This window comes from Typopeltis vanoorti, chromosome 24, assembly GCF_054136105.1.
Source record: "Typopeltis vanoorti isolate ZY-2024b chromosome 24, IOZ_Tvanoo_1.0, whole genome shotgun sequence".
In the NCBI taxonomy this organism is placed as follows: domain Eukaryota; kingdom Metazoa; phylum Arthropoda; class Arachnida; order Uropygi; family Thelyphonidae; genus Typopeltis; species Typopeltis vanoorti.
Window position 1 is genome coordinate 84,731,470 of NC_143572.1, and position 23,151 is coordinate 84,754,620.

At 35.2% G+C, this 23,151-nt stretch overlaps 1 protein-coding gene across 1 annotated transcript in view; it reads left to right on the forward strand.

The window, feature by feature from the left end:
* The window catches only part of LOC150093509 (uncharacterized), a 31,912-nt gene extending 9,857 nt beyond the window's left edge, over positions 1-22,055 (forward strand). The window contains exon 3 of the mRNA XM_090413642.1: positions 20,170-22,055. Coding sequence (XP_090269768.1) covers positions 20,170-21,009 — 840 coding nt within the window. The 3' untranslated portion in view covers positions 21,010-22,055. The remainder of the gene's footprint in view (positions 1-20,169) is intronic.
* The last annotated feature ends 1,096 nt before the right edge of the window (positions 22,056-23,151 follow it).

Here is a 23,151-nt window from a genome sequence, read left to right on the forward strand (position 1 = left end):
TGGGAGGAAAGTGGTGAGCCTATGGCTGTCCCCACTATCTGTTTGTAGAATTTTCCCTGCGAAACGAAATAGCCCGAGATCATTGTGAACTGAAATAGGGCTGAGATATCGGGAGGAAATTTGGATTGGATGAGCTCTAAGGTTTCCTTCAGTGAGACATTTGTGGATAGGAATGAGATGTCAAAAATGACCATTATGTCAGTATGTTGGAGTGAGAGGTTTTTTATACTTGCTTCGAAGTGGGCTGAGTTTTTTTGTGTGTGATGATGTGTGTTGCCAGTATAGTGTGTGAATGCTTTGACTAATTTATATGTGGGGGAATCAATGCCATCCACTATGGGACGAAATGGCACGTTTTGTTTACGAATTTTTGGAAGTTCATATATTCGGAGTGGGGGGGGGGGTCTAGAGTTAAAAGGTTTTAGTTTGTTGGTAACTTCCACAGGCCAAGAAGTGACCTTCTTAAGAAACCTATGGAGTGGTCTAATTTGAGAGCTGGTGGGATTATATTCAATAGTAGGTAGCCGAATCTCATAATAAAACATTAAGTAAGATTTCCTATGTAGTCCTTTTGGTTGAGAACCACAGGGGCGTTTCCCTTATCCGCTTTGGTGATTATTATTATTTTTTTCTCTCATTTCCTGTAGAGCTTTATATTTGCCTCAGGATATGTTGGTTTTTGGTGGTCTTGCTTTGGTGAGAACACTGCTACATCCAGTCTGACATTGTTGGCAATATGGTTTGGAAGGTTGCGGATTACATGTTCTATCTGGATCATTATTTCTTCGGCGGGTATTTTTTTAGGAGATAAGTTGAAACTGTGGTCACCTGCAAGAGCGATGAGTGCTTCAGGCTTCAAAACAACAGAAGAGAGGTTGAGTGGTTGCTGTAGTATGGAGGTAGTCATTTTTCAAGTTATCAAATTTCTTGGTGTGCCGACTATATTTTATCAAATTCTTTTGTTGCAGAAGTGCACGTGACATCATAGAGTTGGCAACACATGACTATTAAATTATTTATGGAATTTACAACGTATACTGGAATATTAATTAAAAGAAACTTTAATAAATACTTCCTATATTTACTTTCGTTGGCTGATGTTAATCAGCCCAGTGGCCAAGACACCCAATATCGCCCACTAGGGGGTGACATTAGGAACAAAAATAGTTTCTTACCTTCATCGTCATTTGCTTTTTCTAGTGCCTACCTGCACATATCATTTGTATCTTCCCATGAAGATGGCAATGGGACATTGCCAAAATAGGAAATATTTATTAAAGTTTCTTTTAATTAATATTCCAGTGTATGTTGTAAATTCCTTAAATAATTTAAGTCATGAAAGCCTTTCTACAAGAATTTTAAAAATATTGGTGTGTAATTTGTTAAAAAATAGAAAGTAATTCATCTGGAAGATTTCAAAAGATACCTTATTTATAAATAAGGATTAACTGGCTTATTTATATACACAGTTTATCTTCAGTAGACATGGAAAGTTAGAATTCCAGCAAAGAAACAAAAAGTGCGATACTATTTATGAATGACACGACTTGTGAAAATATATTAGAAAGTTGCATTCAGATCCGAGGCCATTATTTGTATATACTAAATATCACGCTAAAGATCGAAATAGTGGGCTCCCAATCGGTGCCTTTCGAATCCAAGAACGCGTAAGACACCTTCAATAGAAGGAGCATACTTTGCCACCACCACCTTTTTGTTCAACTCCCTAAATAATGAAATTTGAATGCATACTGTTCGAAAATAAATTATTCTCTTCTTTTTTAATATTATTTTTCCTGGGATATGAGTATTATTAATTTAAATATGGGCTTTCTTTCGTGAAAGAATTAGGACTCATTTCCTGTGTTGTATTCCAGTCAATAAAAGAACAAACGTGATTAAGGTAGTTGAAATCCGGGAATGTTTTCTTCATCCACGAAAAGCAATGTGTAAAGAAGTTAACATTTCAACATAACAATTTGTTCTGTACCGTACTGTTATGGGGTGACCAACTGCTTTTTTTTATGCATTTTAAAGAAAATTAAAATACGCAGAGACAAGCACAGCTGGGGAAAAAAAGCTCAGATTTTGTTTACTCTACATGGAATGCAGAACATAATTTAATGCAAGATAAGGAAATTAAACATCAGATTGTTTTAAAGGAAAACTGTGTGAATTACAAATAATTTATAATGGTTCCCAATATCTTTATTATTTTTTTTTTTATTTTTGAGGTTTTTTGATCAACCGTTTAATTTTAAATGCTCATATTTTTTTTAAAATAAAAAGAAATAAAGAAAACTTGTTATGCAAACAGATAAGATTTGATTTACAAGAAAATGAGTAAAGTTCGTTCTATTAAATTCATTATTCACTAGGCAAGAAAAGTTATTCGCATTATTATAATTGTAGCAATTAAAGATGATTCCTCATCAGCACTCTAAAAGACGACATGCGATTCTGAAATGAAAAGGACACGGCTTTACAATGCTTCTACTTGAAAAGGAATATTATCTTGTTGGATCTGTTGCACAATCAGTTCTGAATAGGCAATTACTTCATTTCCCTGCAAGATAAAGATGCTGTAAATGAAAAGGAAATAATCAGTTGGCATTTGAAGAAACAAATATCTTAATATGTGTTTAATGAGATGAGATGAAATCAGCTGCATAGATGAATGAAAACCCCAAAGCATTCTATCGCCATAAAGCCAGAGTATGAAGAAAGTCTCTAATGAAAAATAAATCTTAAAAATTCTGCTGGTATGATGGTAGAAAAAACTTAAAGAAAGAATTAAATTAGTGAGTGATTATTTTTCCAGTGTTCTTCATCAGGCTGCAGTAAATCAGAACCTCATGTGGCAGGCATGGACGTCACTATGAGGTAGATAAAATGGAGGTGCTTGAAGTGTTGAAAAATCTCAATAGGAAATTTCATGGAAATAGATTATATCTGGGGGCGTATATTGCATAAATATGCACAAAGTGAAAGCAAGGGAGTATTAATACTGTTTTAGTGATTATGGTTTTAAAATAAGTTGGTTAAATCAGAATTCGAAATGGGCTGATAATGATGTGATACTTTATGGATGATGAACATTGCTTGTACCAGGTGTGGGCCAAGTTGGATAAAAGATAAATCATAAAGTACAGTACTGTGGTTCTTTGCTCAAGCATTTGGTAGAATATCGAATGAAATATGTTAAGTAAACTGTTGCAAATAGTGATGAATTTTTGACTGAAATCAAAGAATAGTGTACATCAAATATTGGATACAGTGGTGTATCCAATGCCCTTCTTGATTAATCTATTGCTGCTTATTTACTATATTAATAATAGCAGAGATACTACAGTCAGAGATATTCAGTTATAGTAATGCTGATGAATAAAATAGGCTTAAAAATTATTTACGATTACTTCAAAAAATTTTGACATTATGGGCAAAGGAAAGCTGTTTTTTAATGTATGAAAAGGTAGAGTTATGTTTGAATAGAAAAAGTTTCAATCTGCATATCACACTGATGAAATTTCAATTCTGGGAATTAATGAGAGCATGGATATCCTCATGGATCTCCATATCCTCATCAATTCGATGAGGATATGGAGATCATGTCTGATGTCATTTCGATTTTCAGAGATAATCTTAGAAAAATTGGGAAAACTGCACATCAAATCATTTGGATGCTTAAAAGCAAGCTTCTTTATATATAGCTTTGATGCATGCAAATATGGAATTTTGTGCTCAAATTTGGTCAGTGGGTTTCTTCAGGATGTAGAAGTCGTTGAGAGCATTCAATGGCAATTCCTCTGGATATGCTTTTAGGTATGTGGAAGAAATTCCTAAGGCAGAGGAGCAAGAGATCACAGTTGGAAGTTGAGTAACAGTGTACTTGTACAGGTGTAAGGTTTAGATTGTTTTGCCATGAGTGGAATCGTATGCGTGAAGTGGTTGCCAATTAGAACCTCCGATAGAATTTTTTATATATGATCCACAAATGAAAGGCCACAAGACACAGCACATTTGCACCCATATGGCGGCAAGGAGGAATTGTTCACATGTTGTGTGAACAATTTTGGGTTTGTTCACAAAGGACAGAAGCAGATTGAATGAAAGAAGAGGCAGTGAAGTTGGTTTGTTGAGTGTCAAGTTTGACTGTAAAAGAATATTTATTAGCAGTGGCTGTTGGTCTAATGATTTTGAAGTAGACTGGAGGAATAATAGTGTCAATTCAGCATTACACTGTGCATTAAAGTATCTGTAGTAGAGGCACAGTGCAGAAACAACATATATGAGAGGGCGATTGAAGTGGTTGTAGAGTATTGTCTTGTGCAAAAAAAAAACGCACTAAGTATTTTGGAGGCTGCAGAAGCTGTAGTTGAAATGTGGTTGTGCCAGGAAAAACTGGATGTACAATTCAGTCCAAGAAGAAAAATCTGATCATGTTTGGATATCTGAATATTACTGAAGGTTCTTACCTTCAGTAATATTGATGCAAACTCTTTCCTGCGAGAGATCAGACAGATTTGGTGGCATTAAAGCTTACAAGGTTGATCTTGTCCCACTGGAATATAACTATGATTTCCGAGTTCAGGTCACTGCACATGATAGACATCGAGGATTCTAATACTTGAGTACTACAAGGCTTTTCAAAAGAAAAGGAGGAATGGAGTGTCCTGTCATCATCATCAGCAGAGCTATGGATAGATTTGAAAAAGACTAGATGATTTATATATGAGAGGAAGTGAAAGAACAAAACCCTGGGGTACCCATACATAATTGAGTAAATGTGATGAGGGTAAACCGTTCACCATGATTTGTAGTGAGTGACCAGTGAGAATGTTAGTAAGGCAGAAATTAGAAAGGCAGTTGTTAAGAAAGTTCCTTGGATAATTCTTTAAAAATGCCTTTGAAATGTCGAGAGCAACCATGGGGGTGTCTTGAAATTTTTTAATGGCTTGAGTCTAGAGGTGGGTGTTGAAAGAAACAAGATCAGCTGTAGATTGAGAGTAGCAGAATCGATAGCGTTGGTTAGGATTAGTTGATATGTCTCCTGTTTCCATGTTGTGAAGTAGATGGCAGCTGAATATAATAGGCTGAAGTGGCAACACAGGATACGTCTTTGTTCTCAGGCATAATTTTTAACACAGTAGGTGGGATACTATCGAGACGAGGAGCTTTCTTTGTGTTCAGGTTAGTAAGGATTTTTCAGATTCTTTTTTGTCGGAAGACTATGGCTTCTATTAAGCGTATCTTTGTTGGTGGATGTAAAGGACCTTTCTCCAGGTCCCTTACCACCACCAATGCAGGAATTTGAAGAGAAGAGTGATGCCAGTAAGTCGGTCTTGTCTTTAGGTGAGGTAACTGCTGTACCATCAGAATGTGACAGTGATCGGAAAGTCGGTCGCAGAAGTTGCTCTCAATAGGCTTGGCATCAGACCAGAAAGACCGACTGCCATTTGGCAGAGGTGAGTTTGCAGCATTTGGCCCTTTCAAAGTCTGACTTCAATTTGGTGATGATTCCTTTATGACTATTGCAAGTTGTAGTATGGGCAGAGTGGGCAACAGAAGATTTCGTCTTGACCCATTTTTGATATGCAGAGGTATTTTTCTTTTACAGTATTTATTCACTTTTTTGAGCAGCAGGCATTTGATGGCTCAGAAGAATTTGGAGTGGAATATGAGATGAAAGCCTTCATTCCTGTGAGGATATCTGTTCTTCAGTCTGAGCTGGTGTTTTGATCAGAAGAACTGAAGCTGTAAATGGTACAGGGGAGAGAGAGAGAGGAATAGAATAGAATTCCTGGAGTTACTAGAGGAGGACTGACAAGTACAGTATACCTGGAAGGGGAGCTTGTTGGGAAGAGGTGAAGTGTGTTAGCAAATTGAAGGGATTGTCGGGTATTCTGGTAGTTAGGTGATGATATGAGATAGGTCATTGCTGATGGCAAGCATATCAGCATCCAAACACTGGAGAAAGGGGATCCAATTGATGTTATGAATTTTAAGTCTCCAAGAAGGATGGCCTCACTATTGCGGTTTTCGACGGCAGAAAAATCAACTCTAGACAGAGCAGTCGACAGACTTTGGAGAACGATAGGGGCAGCATATGAGAAGTGCATTTTGATTTGGTAGAGAAATTTTGATCCACATCAGATCAAACAGTAGCTAATCAAGAATTTCCATTCCAGCATGGTGTGTCGGTTCTGTTAAATGCCCTTGTGATGAAAAGAGCTGTGTAATTGAGTAGCCGTGGCAGTTGAGGATGCCAGTTGGGGTTTTAACAGGAACAGTAATTCTGGTTAAGACGGCCATAGATTCTGTTACACATAGTTTGTATTGCTGTTTATGCCATGGATTCATAAAGGTGAAGTGTGTTGGCAAATTTGTGTGTTTGGTGAAGCAGATGTGAAAACTTTTTTTTTTTTTTGGTAATAATTAGTGTTTATATGTTGTTTAGTAGTTGGATTTTTTTTTTTTTATGGTTGGATATTTTTGTTTGTTTTTTATCAAAGGTTTGAATTATTTTTGTGGGTGAAATTTTTGAGATCGCATTTCTTTTGGTGACGGTCCACTGTATATAGATGTTGCGCATAACTACAGATCCGGTTTACACGTTAAGCAGGTGATGCATCACATCAGGGCATCTTCTTCAAAGAGTGCTGAAGTGAGTACAAAAAGAAAATAAAAACAGATTTAATATTAACATTTATTAAATGTGGATATGCACTTAATATATTGTAATAAATACTGTGACTGTTAATAACATTTTGCAAAAACTGCAAGTTGTTTTTCACTATGCATAGTGTTAAAATTGGGTTTCTATTTATTTTTTTCTATACATATATTTGTGTTATTTGTATAATCTATCATATACTTTGTATCTACTTATTATTTAGCTTCTTTATCTTTTATAACTCTTTTACCATTTTTTTTCTCTTTACTTCTTCTATACTTAATTTTACTTTTCTTCTGTACTTCGATTTACTTCTATATCGCTATTCTTCATTAACCTTATTCTATCCTATCTTTATCTAATCCTTTCATGTACTTTGTTAGCTTTATCTTTGCTCTACCTCCAGTATTCTTTACCTATACCGGAGATCACTAGAAGTTTATTTTTGAAATAACGACTGCGCCACCAGTGGTCTCCTTGTGGTATAAGAATTATCAATACTTCCAGTCAAGCTCGCTTTCTATCCTAAGGTCCTTCTCAGTTTCACAGTCATGGCTGACACTTAACCTCAATTCGTAGCTATTTGTAAACTCCCCACTCATAGGATCGTGTTTAGTTGGAAATAGTGCATTGCGTAAAGGATCAGGGGGCATTCTTTCTAAATAAAACAAACATGTTTATTTATATTGAGACAATCATACAATTTACACACTAATGAATTACTACTTCTTACTCCACTCTAAGTTTAACACTTAAGAGGAAAACTTCCTTTAGATCAAGTACGTAAGCATGCAACATAATACAAATCATTAAGCAATTTAAAGAGAAAACTATGAACCCATTTACAATATAGGAATTATCATGCCTTGTTAACTATACTATAAATTTCAGCCTTCACTTTATATAAACTTTTGTTTATGCAAACTATTTTCATTATACTATATATAGTAACTCTGTAAATTTATTAGTCCTTCTAAAAGAGTTTCATAACATAGACAAAATTACATTGAAAATAAACTCACTTGACTTCTTTATCACTATAGTGCACTTCACATTTCCTTTACAGATTCCCTGGCTTCTTTTCCATATGAGGTCTTAGGCTTTCATTTTGAGATTTCAAGAACACAGACATTTCATTGACGAATGGTTGGCGAACCAGGAGCAAAACTTCCAGATGTTATAGACTCGGGAGAAGGTCTGACGATCGAGGCCTCCAGCAGGTTGCTCCACTGGCAATGCATTAGATCCAGAGCAGCTGCTCCCACAGAAATTAATCGACTCCTGCGGCTTTCCATCTCAGCATCATTCGAACGGGATGAAAGTCGTGAAAGTCGATGGTCTCCTTTTGTCGATCTCGATCCTTTTTCTATGGTATTTTATATTTGGTTTTTTGTAGGACCCCGGATGAAAGTTTGAGACCCTTGAACATTCCTGTGCAATCTGTCTTGGCCTTTCTTTAACGCGGACTTCTAGTTCTCCTAAGTGCACACTTAATCCTTTTTACAGAATAGTGGAATGAACTGCATCTGATGTATACTGCCCTCTTTTTTTACCATTGACATTGAAGATGGCATCAGACTGGCTTTGAATACAATAGGTTTCCTTTTCACTCTATACTAAATACTAACATAATATATTTCCGATTTCAGAGGCATTGCCCTTGAACTTAGCATTTTAAGATATCTTCCGTTTGCACAGTTTAGCATAATAATTCCTCTGGGTTTAAATACATGGGCTTTTAGTATTGTTTACATAGAAAATTACAAGTTTACTTTTGTGAATTTTGGATGTGACCCCTGTAAAAGTCGATGCAGTAAAAAATGAAAAAATGTTAGCTGCATTGAAGTTTACAATAGGATAGAGCTGGTGAAAGCACTAGACGAACCAAGCGCTCATCCAGGGTGATCGTTTCAGAGGGCGACCTTACACTACCGACTTTTTTTTTTTTTTTTTTACATGCAGGACTCATTCAACAGGCATGGTTCGACAGAGCACAAGCTCTTGTACTGCCGTATGTGACGTCTCTTTTATGTTCTTCAAGGCGTTATTTAATGGATTTTTCCGTCTGGTCAAAATAAGATTTATTGCAGTTGCACCAAATTCTTTAAGTGTCAGGATATTTCAGGTCATGTTTGTGTAGTATAGAGCTGGTGGAAACACTTGACAAGCCGAGCATTTGCCCAGAGCGTCGGTTTAGAGAGGGCACTGTTACTACACTACTTAATTTCTTTTTATACCTGCAGCATGCATTCGTCAGTTAGGATGTCAGGTGCGCACGCGTATCCGGCTCTATGTTTGTAAGTCATCGAATTGTTGACTGCTGAACACACCACGAATGTATAGTTCTTTCTGACAGAGGCAAGTATATTCAAAATTTAACCTATCACTTTAAAATCAAAACTTTTAGAAATTCTATTCTATATTTTCACCATTTAAAAACCGTTTACATCTATGCAACAAAAAGAGAAAGTTCCGAAAATGACGACTTTTATTGCTTGGAAATAACTTTTATATTGACAATAACCTCCTTAGCTGTACGTAAAGGCTAAAAGCTGCTGTGAAAGAAAGCCAACTTCTTTAGAAGTGATACTAAAGAGCCTAAAGCAGTAGTGTGTAATACATCAGCAGTCTTGTTTTGTTTTCAATTATATTCTTAATAGAAATTCCAATATTTCTGATAGTATCTGATACAATATTCTAAATAGAAATTCCGATAATTCTTATATTGTCTTATACAATATTTATTTAAAATAATTTCTTAATTGGTAATAACCACAATTTCAATTTTATTATCAAAAACTTAAATTAAAAAAAAAATAGCGTATGTGTTTGTAGAAGCGTTCAGCTTTTCTTTTGTTTGGGGGGGGGGGGGGGTACCTGCCAGTCTGAAAAAAAAATGCTATCAAGCAAAATTTATTGCAATTAATAAAGTTGACCATTACTTTTTATTTTACCTTGCAACTACTACGATGTACGGAAATATGCATGCCACGCTGTTAACCTTTCTTGGGTGGAAGCAGCGTACATATTCGTACATACACGCTGAAATTATCTGAGACATGTCTTATACAGAATTGATTTAAATTTTGTTTGTTTGGAAGTATTCCTTTTTTTTTTTCTCTCCAAAATATTTAGAATAATTATTTTCAATTTATTTCTTGAAGAAATAAATTGAAATTTATTTCAGAATGTTACTCCTGGAACTGAACTATAACTACTCTATTTACTTTACTAGTGGTTTGAAGGTTTTCACAGACAGTATTCAATATCCATTACTTCATTTTACCACTATCAAGAATAAATAAAATGCATTGCTGACTAAGTGATTAGGCAAAATTAGAAGAAATAATTAAAAATGACAGTGGTTCTGAAGGTGATGCAGTATTTAAGTGAAGAAAGTATGCGAGGATTTCTGGTTTTAAAAATTGTACACTAAGAGGAGAAAACAAAAATAAAATAATTTCTATATTTCTAGTGTATCCAATGTAACTAATAGTCCAGTTACCGAGCATAGACCAAGGAACTGTGTTTCTTGTTAAGCTTTCTTGTTCAGCTCGTAGAATCGTCCATGCACTGGACGATTCTACGTCTTTCCTCCCAGGAAATTCTGGAAGGAAAACTGATCTTTGAACTCGCACTATTTCAGAGGTTTACGATGACCTCTGAACTTCAACTCCCTGTTTACCAACATTCCCAAGTCCCTAGCCTTATCAATCTCTCGAAGTACAGTTGCGTCAGTTAGAGTGTTCGTAATTTTTTAATTCCAAAATGCATAACTTTACCCTTTTCCACATTGAACTGACATTCATTATCATTTGTCCATTTGCCAGCTTATTTAAATCATCCTCTACATCAGCTTGGTTAATTATTGAGCTACCCAACTTTGCATCATCAGCAAGCAACTGAATATCTTTCTTCATCATTCCCTATGTCATTTATATACAAATTATACAATAATGGTTTGAGCACAGAGTCTTGAGACACATCATTGGTTATCTGCTTCATCCTGGATTCTGCTTCTCCATAAACTACTTTTTTGGTATCTGTCCATGAGCCATTCTCTTATCCATATCACCAGTTTAATATCCATCCCCATTTGTTCTAATTTGCGCACCAATATTCCATGGGGTATCCTCTCCAAACCCTCACAAAATCCAGCAGGATCCTTATGTAGAAATAATAAGGTGAGTGCCAAATATTATTCTGTAGTGTTATTGCTTTGGGTATTTTCTCTGTTCATCCACTTCACACAGGCTCCTATTTTATAGTGAGTTATTGCTGTCTTAAACAAATATTCGCCACTATCTTTTGATCTCTTCCATTCAATTTTTTTTTTATTTTTTACTCATAATACTCCAAGTTATTTTCAAGTATTTTAAAGCCTTCTGTCCATAGGGTGGACACAACTCCTCTTATCTCAGCAGTTTCCTGCAACTGGTCTGAAAGGTGGTATAGCGTCTAGCCTCTCATTATCCAAAGTGGTTATCGAATTTATGACCCTTTCCACAGCATTACCATCATCACTAACTGCATGCAATGGAGAGGGAGATGGTTGTCAGAGAGAAATCAAAAAGTAATGTATGGTGGTGTGCGGTGAAAGATTAAGTTGGTGATCAGTGGTTGGTCGCAAAGCTCTATCGTTCCCATTTCGGTGAGCAGTCATTCATGTTTAATTTCTTCATTAACGATACTGAAGGTAATTTAAGGAGTATTAATTTGTGTGCTGATAATGCTAATTTGAGGATGACAAGAGTAAATAAAATACGTAGAGATCTTTGAAAATGACTTGAATAAGACGAAATCATGTGATGTAGAATGGCTTCTGGATATTGATCAGACTACAGATATGGTTGATGGCTGAGAAGAAAAAGAATTTCAGAGAGGCATGTAAATTTTCTAGAAAAAGTGCCAGAACTCGCATCTTTTTAAGCTTTTTATTAAAGAAAATGATATTCAAAACTTAATTTAAATGAAATAGAAAGAAGCTGTTGCTGTCATGGAGTCGCATAAATGAATTAAATATAATTTATTTTCAGTATTGTTTTTTTATTTTAGATATGATCAAATGTGAAATTAAACAAATTAAAATATACAACCAAATATAAAAGCAAAAGTAAATTTGTAAAAAATTATATAATTTAAAAGAAGTTTATAGTGCTTTCCAAAGATTTGTCCAATTCTCGTCGAACAAATCGTCTCAACTCCTTTCTTTGCTTTTAGTATCTAAGGCTGTATGTCCTCCTCTAAGTAACCAGAGATCAACATACTTTGAAGGATCGCAAAGTCTTAAAAGTGGTTCCAACAAGTTTGGTGAATAAAAGTGCCGAAACTGTTTTGGTCGTCAACAAAGCTCTTGTTGGGGTGATAATTAAATTCATCTGCGAAAATCCGCGTTCACATTCGCTTGATGAAATGGGAATGGCATTCAGAGCATGTACCAAACGCAACAGATTTTCTGGGTATGTCTTATCGAGAATGTATTCACGGAATCCACGAATCATTTCTCTTTCATTATAATGAGCGTGTATTTTCTTGATCACAGAACTAATGTAAAGAACTATTTGGGAACATTGATCAAGTGTTAGCAGATAAGTATTTTAATACTTATCTGCTAACACTTAGTTTCACCAAACTTAAGCTGTTGGCTTCAATCAGGGTACAAGCAGTGAGGTTAACAAACATGTCACAAAACTAATCTTAACTGTAAATTCTAAAAATTATAGTTACAAACTGAAATAGCATTGAACGTGAATAATACACGTATCGCGTGTAAATGATTTACTAGTTGTTGCTAAGGGACGTTCTATAGTTAGCATTGAAGTTCATTTTTGTGTGTTCAGAGAATTTAGGGTGTTCCATATCTCTGGAAGTATTAAACCTTGGTTCCTGTCAAGGTTATCTGCAGTGCGCGCGACTGTGGCTGCTTCTTTAGCAACAACTAGTAAATAATACACGCGATACGTGTATTATTCACGTTCAATGCTATTTCAGTTTGTAACTATAATTTTTACAATTTACAGTTAAGATCTATTTTGTGATGTTTTTTAACATCAGTGCTTGTATCATGATGAAGCCAACAGCTTAAGTTTGGTGAAACTACTCGGTATTAAAATACTTATCCGTTAACACCTGATCAATGTACCCAAATAGTTATTTACATTATCTCTTTCATTTAGTTGCAGTCTGATTGACAAATTTCTAATTTCCACCTCTCCGAATGTTAGCTGAACATCAATGTCAGGCCAATATTTTTTGTCAAGCACGCGAGCCCAAAGTGCTAGCTCAACATCTTCGCTGTCCAGCAACATTTTTTTTTTTTCAATTGACCCTTTCAATTTGGTATAAAATGTTTTTGGGTCAATAGGAGGATTATTTTTTGGAGCTTTTTCGTGAAGTAAAACTCCACGAAAGTGCAGATCACATACAGCAGCCGCAGCACATCTATAATAGGGTCCAAAATTCTGTCTTCTTGTAGATATTATTTTTATCTCTCCTAGGATCATGCATCGCATCTTCAATATGATGCAGTAGAGATTCAAAATTATTCCACACAGCCAAAACTGAACGGAAACTAGATGACACCCATCGAGTACTAAAAATTCTTCCAGTTTTCAGCAGCTCAAGCTCTAGTGATTCTGTACATAAATTCAACCCTCTAGTGACCTTCTAATTCAACCTTCTAATTCTAGTGATAAATGATTTGAATCTATTGATTTCTGAAATTTCCTTTACAGCATCACTTACTGATAATTCTAGTCTGTGATTAGCACAATCACAAACTATAATAGAAGGAAATTTAAATCTTCTGTCATCACATAATAGTTAAGACATTGGAGTAAGGAATCAAATACACTTTTTGCCGTTACGTTTTCAAGTTCAATCAAGTCCAAAAATAAATTTATCGGTGAATTAATTCCAACACCTTCGATACAGCATCAAGTATACACTATGAGAATGGTTTTATTGCTTATTGTTGTTGATTTATCAATGAAATTATATTTTTGGATTGAACGATTTCTTTAAACACATTTTTTTTTTCTCATTTCTTCACTTACATGATTCACAATATTAATACATTCATTTGTTGAATGAAGAATACGACCCATTTCAAAGAAAAACAGGGTTTTTTTTTTTTTTCGGCTTCAGAAACCATTTTTAACGCTGCTTTATGTGCAGCAGATTCTCTATGATCGAACTTTTTTTTCGAAGTGAGCTCATCTGTAGCTTCCTATCTTTGCCAGTATATGTAATCTCATTGTTGGCCCATTCTTTGGAAATTTTCATTCCTATCTTTGTTTCAATTCCAAGAGTTCTAACTTTTCTGCAAGGCGTACAGTCAAGTTTATTTTTGCAGATATACATCCATTCATTGTTCGAGCAAAAATCTTTTTTTTTTTTATCTAATGTCCAGCAGTTTGGCCTTGTCTCCTTAAGATTAGCTTGAGATGATTCGAAAACGTCAACTGACACCATTATTTCGATATTTTTGGACGTCGTGTCTGTTATTATTCTGTTATTATCTCTTTATTATTGGGAACGGTGGTTGAGAAGTAATTTGAAATATTTTTTCATTTTCAAACTTGGGGACAGGCTTTTATATTTTACTTTTATATTTTTTTTTTACTTTTATACACTAAAAAGTAAAAAAAAAAAAAAAAAAAAATCTTTCGCATGTTGTCAATCCACAAATGTAGATGCTAATGGCGTGCGCATGCGTGTTACCAGGCGAAAATTGTGAAAAGCAAAGACTCTGAAGCAAAATTAAAGAAAGCATCAAGAAAACAAACTTTATCCCAAAACAAAAAAAAAGTAAATAACGAGATTAAAAAAAAAAAAAAAAAAGAGTAAAGTTACTGGTGACAGAGAGAAAGAAGGAATATCTTGAAGACTCATACCATGCAGTAAAGATGAAATACCTGCTGAAATTGTAAGAATTGTTTTTTTTGTCTGTGGATTTCATCTTCCCAGATTCCCGCTTGTTAGGTTAGGGTTAGAAATTGATTTCTAAGAAAGTTGTAGCTGTATTAGCTGAGAATCAACAGGATATAATAAAAGTCGTTAAATAGAGTGGATGAGGTTTCATCTGATCATTTACTCTACAAAATAATACAAAAACTTAAAATAATGGTGACAGTGTCAATAAATAAATAAATAAATAAAAAAGGAATATAAAATGATTATGATTACAGGTAAAAATAATGACCAAGTAAAATCACTCATATCTACGAGGAATTATCCAAGATGATGGAAGATGCACGCTGAAAATACGAAGAGAATTACTATAGCAAAATAAGTATTAAAGAAAAAATCATTTAATACAAGTAAGATTAGTAAAGACACGGAGAAAAGAAAACTAACGAATAAATTTTGCAAGAAATAAAAAAGTCGAGTATTGAAGACAGTCATCTTGTGGCACACATGAGGAGACAATGAATGGATTATAGACGTGTTGGAAGGAGAAAAAAGAAGAGGACAGCCGAAATACACCTCAGAGAAAGTGTTTACATTAGTTGGAAGAGGAAAGCCAGAAATAGGGTGATCTGGAGGAGGAATCTTTGCATTTCCACAGGGGTTATCCCTTAGAATGATGTAGAGAAGGAAATCCAAAGAAATGAGAACAGAGAATAATATCGACAGAAGAATGGCTGTTCATGCTACCTAAAACTGGAAATCACAATTGCTCGTCTAGTAATTGACACACAACCAACTGATAGGTGCTCTTTTTAAGAAATTCACTCCTGGATTAACACTTTCATTGCCAAGCTGAAAATTGGAATTTCGTGTAGTGACCAAATTTTTAAAATTTTCCATTTAGTTAGCGACGTCCACGCGATAACGCGTGATCGGCCGTTTGGTGAGAACTCGCATCGCGCGATATCGTTCATTGCCAAGCTGAAAGTTGGAATTTCGTGTGGTGGCCAACTTTTTTTTTTTTTTAATTTTTATTTAGTTAACGACGTCCACGCGATAACGCGTGATCGGCCGTTTGGTGAGAACTCGCATCGCGCGATATCGCGTGTTTGGCAATGAACATGTTAAAAAGCCATTTTTAAACTTTGACCATTATTTCACAGTTTCCATGTTTGCAAGAAACACTTTCATATCTAACTTCATCCTCAGATTTATTCCTGAGGACATGATCAACTTCTGAATATACTACGGCCGCATGGCCATCTGCTTTGCTTATTATTTTGTCATGATGCATTTGGGAAACGAAATGAGATTTGTTAACACAATCGTAATTTTAAAGAGCGATGATATTCTGTTATTTACTATTGAAAGTTTTGCCGTTATTTTTGTTTCCACTATTCATTACAAATATTAAATTTCCAGATTAAAATTCATATATTAAGTATGATTAAATATTAGTTAATCATCGTGCATATCAAGGATTTAGGCCTAGCATGGCCTGTTCCGGCCTTAGAAGTCATCGTTGAATCGTTTAAGAGGACGTCCTGGTTTTCTTTTTCCTAATGGCTTGTATTTTACGGCTTGTTTTGGTAATCTTTCTGTTTTCATTCTTTGAACGTGTTCCATCCATTTATGTTTAAATTTTTTAATTTTTTCTATTACTGGTTCTTTCATAATTTCTTCATTTCTTTTGTGATCAAGTAGGGTATATTTTGCAGTTTTTCTCATAAACTTCATTTCTGCTGTTGTTAATCATTGTCTCTTTGTTTTATTGTCCAGATTTCGCTTCCATACGTTAAGACTAGGGGAGCCCACCATATGTGTGCGTGCGTGTGTATATGGTGGGATAGTCAGAATATACTGAATAAGGACTCGTGGACCAACAGGGCCATCATCTTGATTGTAAGGGAAGCGGCACTCCCATGGACCCCTAGCTGGATCTATCTCCTCTCCTTCTACTACTTTGAGGAAGATCCACTTACTTTAATCTTTCCTATAAGGCCTTATTAGCCAACTCTTCTTATTTTATGACCCCCTATGCTATTAGAGTACTCGAGGGCCATGGGGTCTTTTCATTTCTGGCCTTACAACTATGCCCTCTCTATAAACCTTACTATATTCTTCTATAATCTACCCTTTCCCCTTCAATATACCTTATTCCTCCTATGGGTTTAAATTCGGAAGAAGGCTAGTTCAGAAGCCTTAAGGTAGCAGCCCTACCACTGAACTATTCCATCGTCAGGCTAGTCCCCTGACATGGAGAACATAATCCTACTTGTAAGCTGACAGAAAAAGATAATCGGATTGAATCTATGGGAAACGACCCTAGAATGGAAAAGGGAAAACGAAAATGGAAACGACAAAATATAATACACATAGCAAACTGGAATGCAAGAGGAATAGCATATAAAGAAATAGAAATTTCTTTCAGTTATTAAATGAAAGAAATTTTAAAATAGCAGTAATCACTGAAACAAAAAAGAAATTAAAAGTAACTATGAGAACTGAAAATTTTAATGTGATATACAGTGGAGTCGACAGAGAACAAGCAGGAGTCATGATTTGGATTCATAACTCCCTTTCAAAACAGTTAAAAAAAAAAAAAAAAAAAAATCAGCTAACGCCTTTTTATTCCCGTATATACGGGAGTAGGCGAGGCCATTTAGCCCTATCTAACTTTTTTGGAGACTGCGTGGACAGTTCAATCTCCACTGGTACCCAATCAGAGACAGATGGCCCAAGGCTATCACTAATTAAGCGGTACGCAGTGAAGAGAGGCGGCTCAAATGTGCCGCCATCTCGTGGTCTCTAACCCTAACACAATATATTTAATGTCTGAAATAATGTGGGTTCTACGGTCGATTTTCTTGAATTTACAGGACGAAAAACCCGAGTTTCCGGGAGGAAAAACCTGCTTGCCCGTGCCAGAGATCGACTAACTCGGGAACCGGTCGAAAAAAGGCTTAGAAAAATTTCCTCTAGTCGCCGACTAGACTCGAAACCAAGACTTCCTTCGTGCGGCCAAGCGCGATGGTGTGCAAACGCCATCAAAACAGTTAAAACATTATAAATTATGGAATGAAAGAATAATAGAAGATAGAATAAAATAGATAGAGGCTATTTAACAATAATTAGTTTCTATGTTTCAGAAGAAGGAAGAGAACAGGATAATATTGATTTTTATAATAAGCTACAAAACATATATAATAAAATAAATAAAAATGATTACGTAATTTTAGCAGGAGACTTAAATACAAGAATTGGAAACACGAAAATTAATAATAATATAGGAATACATGGAGAACATACTCTAAACAGGAATAGTAAAAAAATGATTGACTTTGTAGTTTATAATAACCTAAAAATAATGAATTCCTTCTATAAACATAAAGACATACATAAATATACTTGGGCAGCAAGAGGATGGAAATCAATATTAGATTACTTCATATTAAATGAAAAGACATCAACATTTTCACTAGATGTTAGAGTTCACAGAGGATATGAAATAAGCAGTGACCACTTCCTTGTTAAAATAAAATTAAGATTACCACCTAAATGGCTACAAGTAACAAAAACAGAAAGACAAATTGAAACATTTGTTTATAAAACTAGACTATTGAATGACACAAATGTACAATGGCTATATGAACAAAGAATTAACCAATATCTAGATAAAATAAAACAAAATGAAGAAATATTAGTTAACATTTTGAGAATATTTTATTTAGTAAATGGAGTTTTAATTTAGCATTAATTACCTCGTTTTTCTTTACAGATTGTTAATAGGGTTACTGCCATGAGACGTTTTGCCTACTAATGCATTAAAACCAAGCTGATAAGCCGCTTTGTGTGAAGACTTGAGTTGTAGTAAACATTTCATGCTGGATTTGCGAAATAAAAATCAAATAATTCTAAAGAGGTTGCACTTCTAGTGGCGTGGCGTAACGGCAAAGCATCAAAATGAGAATGGAATCAACGACCAAATTCAAAAAACAATGAGTAATTCTCCTCCTGCAACAGTGAAGTCGGCTCAATAACATCTTAACAGATGAAAATCGGGAAAACTATTTCGTTTGTACGTCATCCAAGACGCAGTTATTCATATCAGAATAATCTAAACCGACATCGGAACACGCACAATAATCAGTCGGATAAAAAAAATCTATGTGCAAAGAATGCCACAAATCTTTTAAACGGTCAGATCAACTTAAAACGGACGAGAAAGTTTAGAGCAATCGAACAATAACAGACTCCAGAGATAAACAGCCATGCTAAAAATGTGGGGAAAACATTCATCGTCATGACAACCTAAAAAGGTACCAGAAAATGCACGCGGAAGAAGAAAAAACATTCCTTCTATACGACGACATATCAGAAGAATTTCTTTGATTCAGCAAGTCTTTGAGAGCATCTAAAGACGCACTCAGTCGAGAAGCTATTTTAATGTGAAAATTAGAGCAAGACCTTTTGCTCGTTTACTCCCCTGAAGAGGCACAAGACTACAGTGAACTGCAATGAAAATCTGTTGACGTGAAATATGGAACAGGCGGTTTTCGAGTTTATATTATCTGAATATACGAACTTGTGCTTCATGCATCAGAACACCAGTTCAAGTGCAAAATATGCAAGAAAACATCACTTACAGTCCTGTCATCAAAGACATAAGATTGGCTCGTACTGAGAAACGTGTTCATATTTCCGAATGTAAAAAATGTTTCCTGTTTTAGTTCTTTTGAACTGAATTTGAGAAATTGTGCACAATACAAACATTTCCCGATTAAATTACCAGGCATAGAGAACGCATACAGCCGACCACAAATCAGTCTGCAAAGTTTCTAGTGCAGAAAGGCATATTTCCTCTGATGTGAGCAGCAAATCATTTTCCTCAACGGTATTTCTTAAAACATTCCGTTCTTCACACGAGCAAGAAGCCTTTTCAATCCCAAATATGCCAAAGACAAACTAAAACGCCAAACAGTGTTCACTTGCAGGAAAAACCTTTCTCTTCTGAAATATGTGACAGAGCCTTTTAAGATAAAGGAAAGCTTTTGTTTCACATCAGAGTGGTTCATGGGAAAGAGAAGCCGTTTGAGTGAAATTTGTAGGATATCATATGGCTATAGACAAAGCTTTAAAGAGCATCTCAGATCTCACAATGAAGAAAAACCTTTTAATTGTCTTCTTTAACTCTACGGTCCCTTAAAGGGCAGCAATATCTTCATGCACTGACGGAAGGAAAGCTTTTTCGTGTAAAATGCATGGCAAACAATATTCTCAATCATAAAAACCACATCAAAAGGCAAACTAAAGATAATTGTTAACATCAGAAATCTGTTACAAGAAATTCTTTGACTCATCTCACCTGAGAAGTCACAAAAGAGTTCACATCAGAGAGAAATCGTTTCAATGTCCCGTGAAATTTGCAACTTGAGGTTCTCAGACATTCTGAATCTGAAAAGTCACTAAGAGAGCATACTGTTGAGAATCCTTTCACTTGTCCTCTGTGTAGCTACGTTTTCGCCTATACAATCCCTTAAAATACCATCTGATTGATGAAAAGCTTTTTATGTGTAAAATAAGAGGCAAACAATTTTCTAAATCAGGCCATCATGAAAAAGCACACTACTGATAACTCCTTTGCATGCGAAATCTGTCACGAAAAATTCCTCTACTCGTGTTATCTGAAAAGACACGAAAGAATTCACACCAGAGAAAAACCATTTCCATGCGAAGTTTGCGACAAAAGGTTTTCAGACAATTCGAGGCTGAAAAGTCATCTAACAGTGCATACTGGTGAGAAACCTTTTCTATGTGAAATTTGGAATAAGAAATTTTCAAACAGTTCTAATCTGAAAAGACATCTAAGAGTGCATACTGGTGAAAAACCTTTTCAATGCGAAATTTGCAGCAAGAAGTTTTCAAACAATTCGGATCTGAAAAGACATCTAAGGGTGCATACTGGTGAGAATCTTTCTCTATGCGAAATTTGCAACCAGAAGTTTTCAGGCAGTTTGAATCTGAAAAGACATCTAAGAGTGCATACTGGTGAGAAACTTTTTCTATGTGCAATTTGCAACAAGAAGTTTTCAAACAGTTGGGATCTGAAAACACATCTAAGATTTCATACTGATGAGAATCCATTTCTATGCGAAATTTGCAACAAGATATTTTCAGGCGGTTCGAGTCTGAAAAGACATTTAAGAGTTCATACTGGTGAAAAACCTTTTCTATGCGAAATTTGCAGCAAGAAGTTTTCAAACAATTGCGATCTAAGAACACATCTGAGTTCATACTACTCTACATGCGAAATTTGCAACAAGATGTTTTCAGGCACTTCAAGTCTGAAAAGACATGAGTGCATACTGGTGAGAAGCCTTTTCTATGCGAAATTTGCAGCAAGTTTTCGAACAGTTGGGATCTGAAAACACATCTAAGAGTTCATACTGGTGAGAATCCTTTTCTCTGAAATTTGCATCAAGTTGTTTTCAAGCATTTCGACACTGCAAAGTCCAAGAGTGCACTGAGAATCCTTTTACTTGTCCCACGAGTAGCTCTAGGTCTTCGAGTATAGAATCCCTTAGAAAGTACCAAAAATGCTACCATCGGATTGATGAAAAGCTTTTTCCATGTGAAATATGTGGCAAACAATTTTCTGAATCACGCTATCTTAAAAAAAAACATGAAAAAGCACATCAGTGATTCCTCCTATGCATGAGCAGTCTGTCATGATATAAATTTCTCGGCTCGTATAACCTGAAAAGACATAAAAGAGTTCACACCAGGGAGAAACCGTTTCCATTCGAATTTGCAACAAGAGGTTTTCATTTAGTTCGAATCTGGAAAGACATCTAAGAGTTCATACTGGTGAGAAACCTTTTCTATGCGAAATTTGCAACAAGAAGTTTTCAGAGTTCGAGTCTGAAAGGACATCTATGAGCACATACTGGTGAAAACCTTTCACTTGTCCTGTACAGCCCTACGTTTTCGGCTTTACAGTCCCTTAAAAAACACCAAAAACGCTACCATCTTACTAAAGAAAAGCTTTCTTCGGTGTAAAATATATGGGAAATAATTTTCTGAATAAGGCTATCTTAAAATTCACATGAAAAGGCATAGCACTGATTACTCCTTTGCATTAAAAAACTCTCAGAAGACATTTTTCGAATGGTCTCACCTGAAATGACACGAAAGTTTTCACACCAGTGAGAAACTTTTTTCATGTGAAATTTGCAAGTAGAAGATTTCAGACAGTTCAGTGTGAAAAGACATCTAAGATTACATATTGAGGACCCTTTCACTTCTCCAACAAAGCTCTTGTAGACATTGTTTATTGCTATGCGTTGAAGAAAGATGCGTTATCGGGAACCTGCTGAAACCAAGCAGGGATTTTCCGAAGTCAATTCAAGGGTTCACTATTTTTTTTTCTAAATTGTTCTAGTAATTTCGAAATAAAATTCTCTTGAAGGAATGTATACACTGTTTCCTTAACCGACTACCTGCGATTTTCTTTTTTTTTTAAGGTATTCGGTCGGTTCCTCGCACGTTTAATTAAATCGATGGCTTCGCACTTGACGATAAAAAGAGAACAGAAAGCTGTTCCAACGCTTCAAGAAGAGCTTGGATTTTCTCGTACGAGGCACTAGGAAGACGAAAAATATTTTAGATCTCTGATTAGATTATTTTTTTGTGAGAACTCTCAAGTGAATTTTCTACATGCTAATATCTAGTAACCATGACAAGTTTCTACCAAGCCTTTTTAATGTATAGTCACCCTCCATCCTTTGAAGTTCACATGTTTAAAGACAGTCAGACTAGTTAAGAACACGAAAGTAATGAAAGTCGGGAAATAGCAGCTAGTATACAGCAGTACGCAACTTCAATGTACGCATTTAATAAAACCAATTAACTAAATTAAAATTTTAGTTAATTGGTTTTATTATTTTCGTGGTCTTTTTTTTTTTAATTTTTACTACCACTTCATATGTTCCACGTTTTTTTTTTTTTTTTTATTTAGTGTGAAATGAGAATTGTATTCATCTGCTTTGCAGACAATTTATTCTGCATAACATGCGAATTACAAACTAATTGCTGAGCAAATTCTGCTGAGGTTCACTTTATACTCTGATCGGTTCATTTAAAGACCAATTTATAATTATGTTATGACAGTGATTTACCTAATTTCTAATCTAATTTTTAATCACTTTAAATTTAAATTTTATTTCTCATTCATTTCTCTCGTGATGCTCTATTGGTATGCAAATTTTTCTCTCCCCCCCCCCATTGTTTAGTTTCATTTGAGATGACACCATACCCACAAGATTTTGTACATGATCCAACCTCTTTCTAGAAGTGCAGGAGACCATTCGAGGAAGTGTTTTAGGATCAATTATTAAAATTTCAGGCATTATTTCATTTATTATATTATAATCACTGCATTATAAAATAATAGAACTGGTATTATGGAAACGGAATGAAAATGCCTGCGCGATGGGCAAAGCACGTCGGGTGTATTATTATTACTGGTAGGTCTATCAAAAGCATGAAGGCCATCCCACTATGCCCAG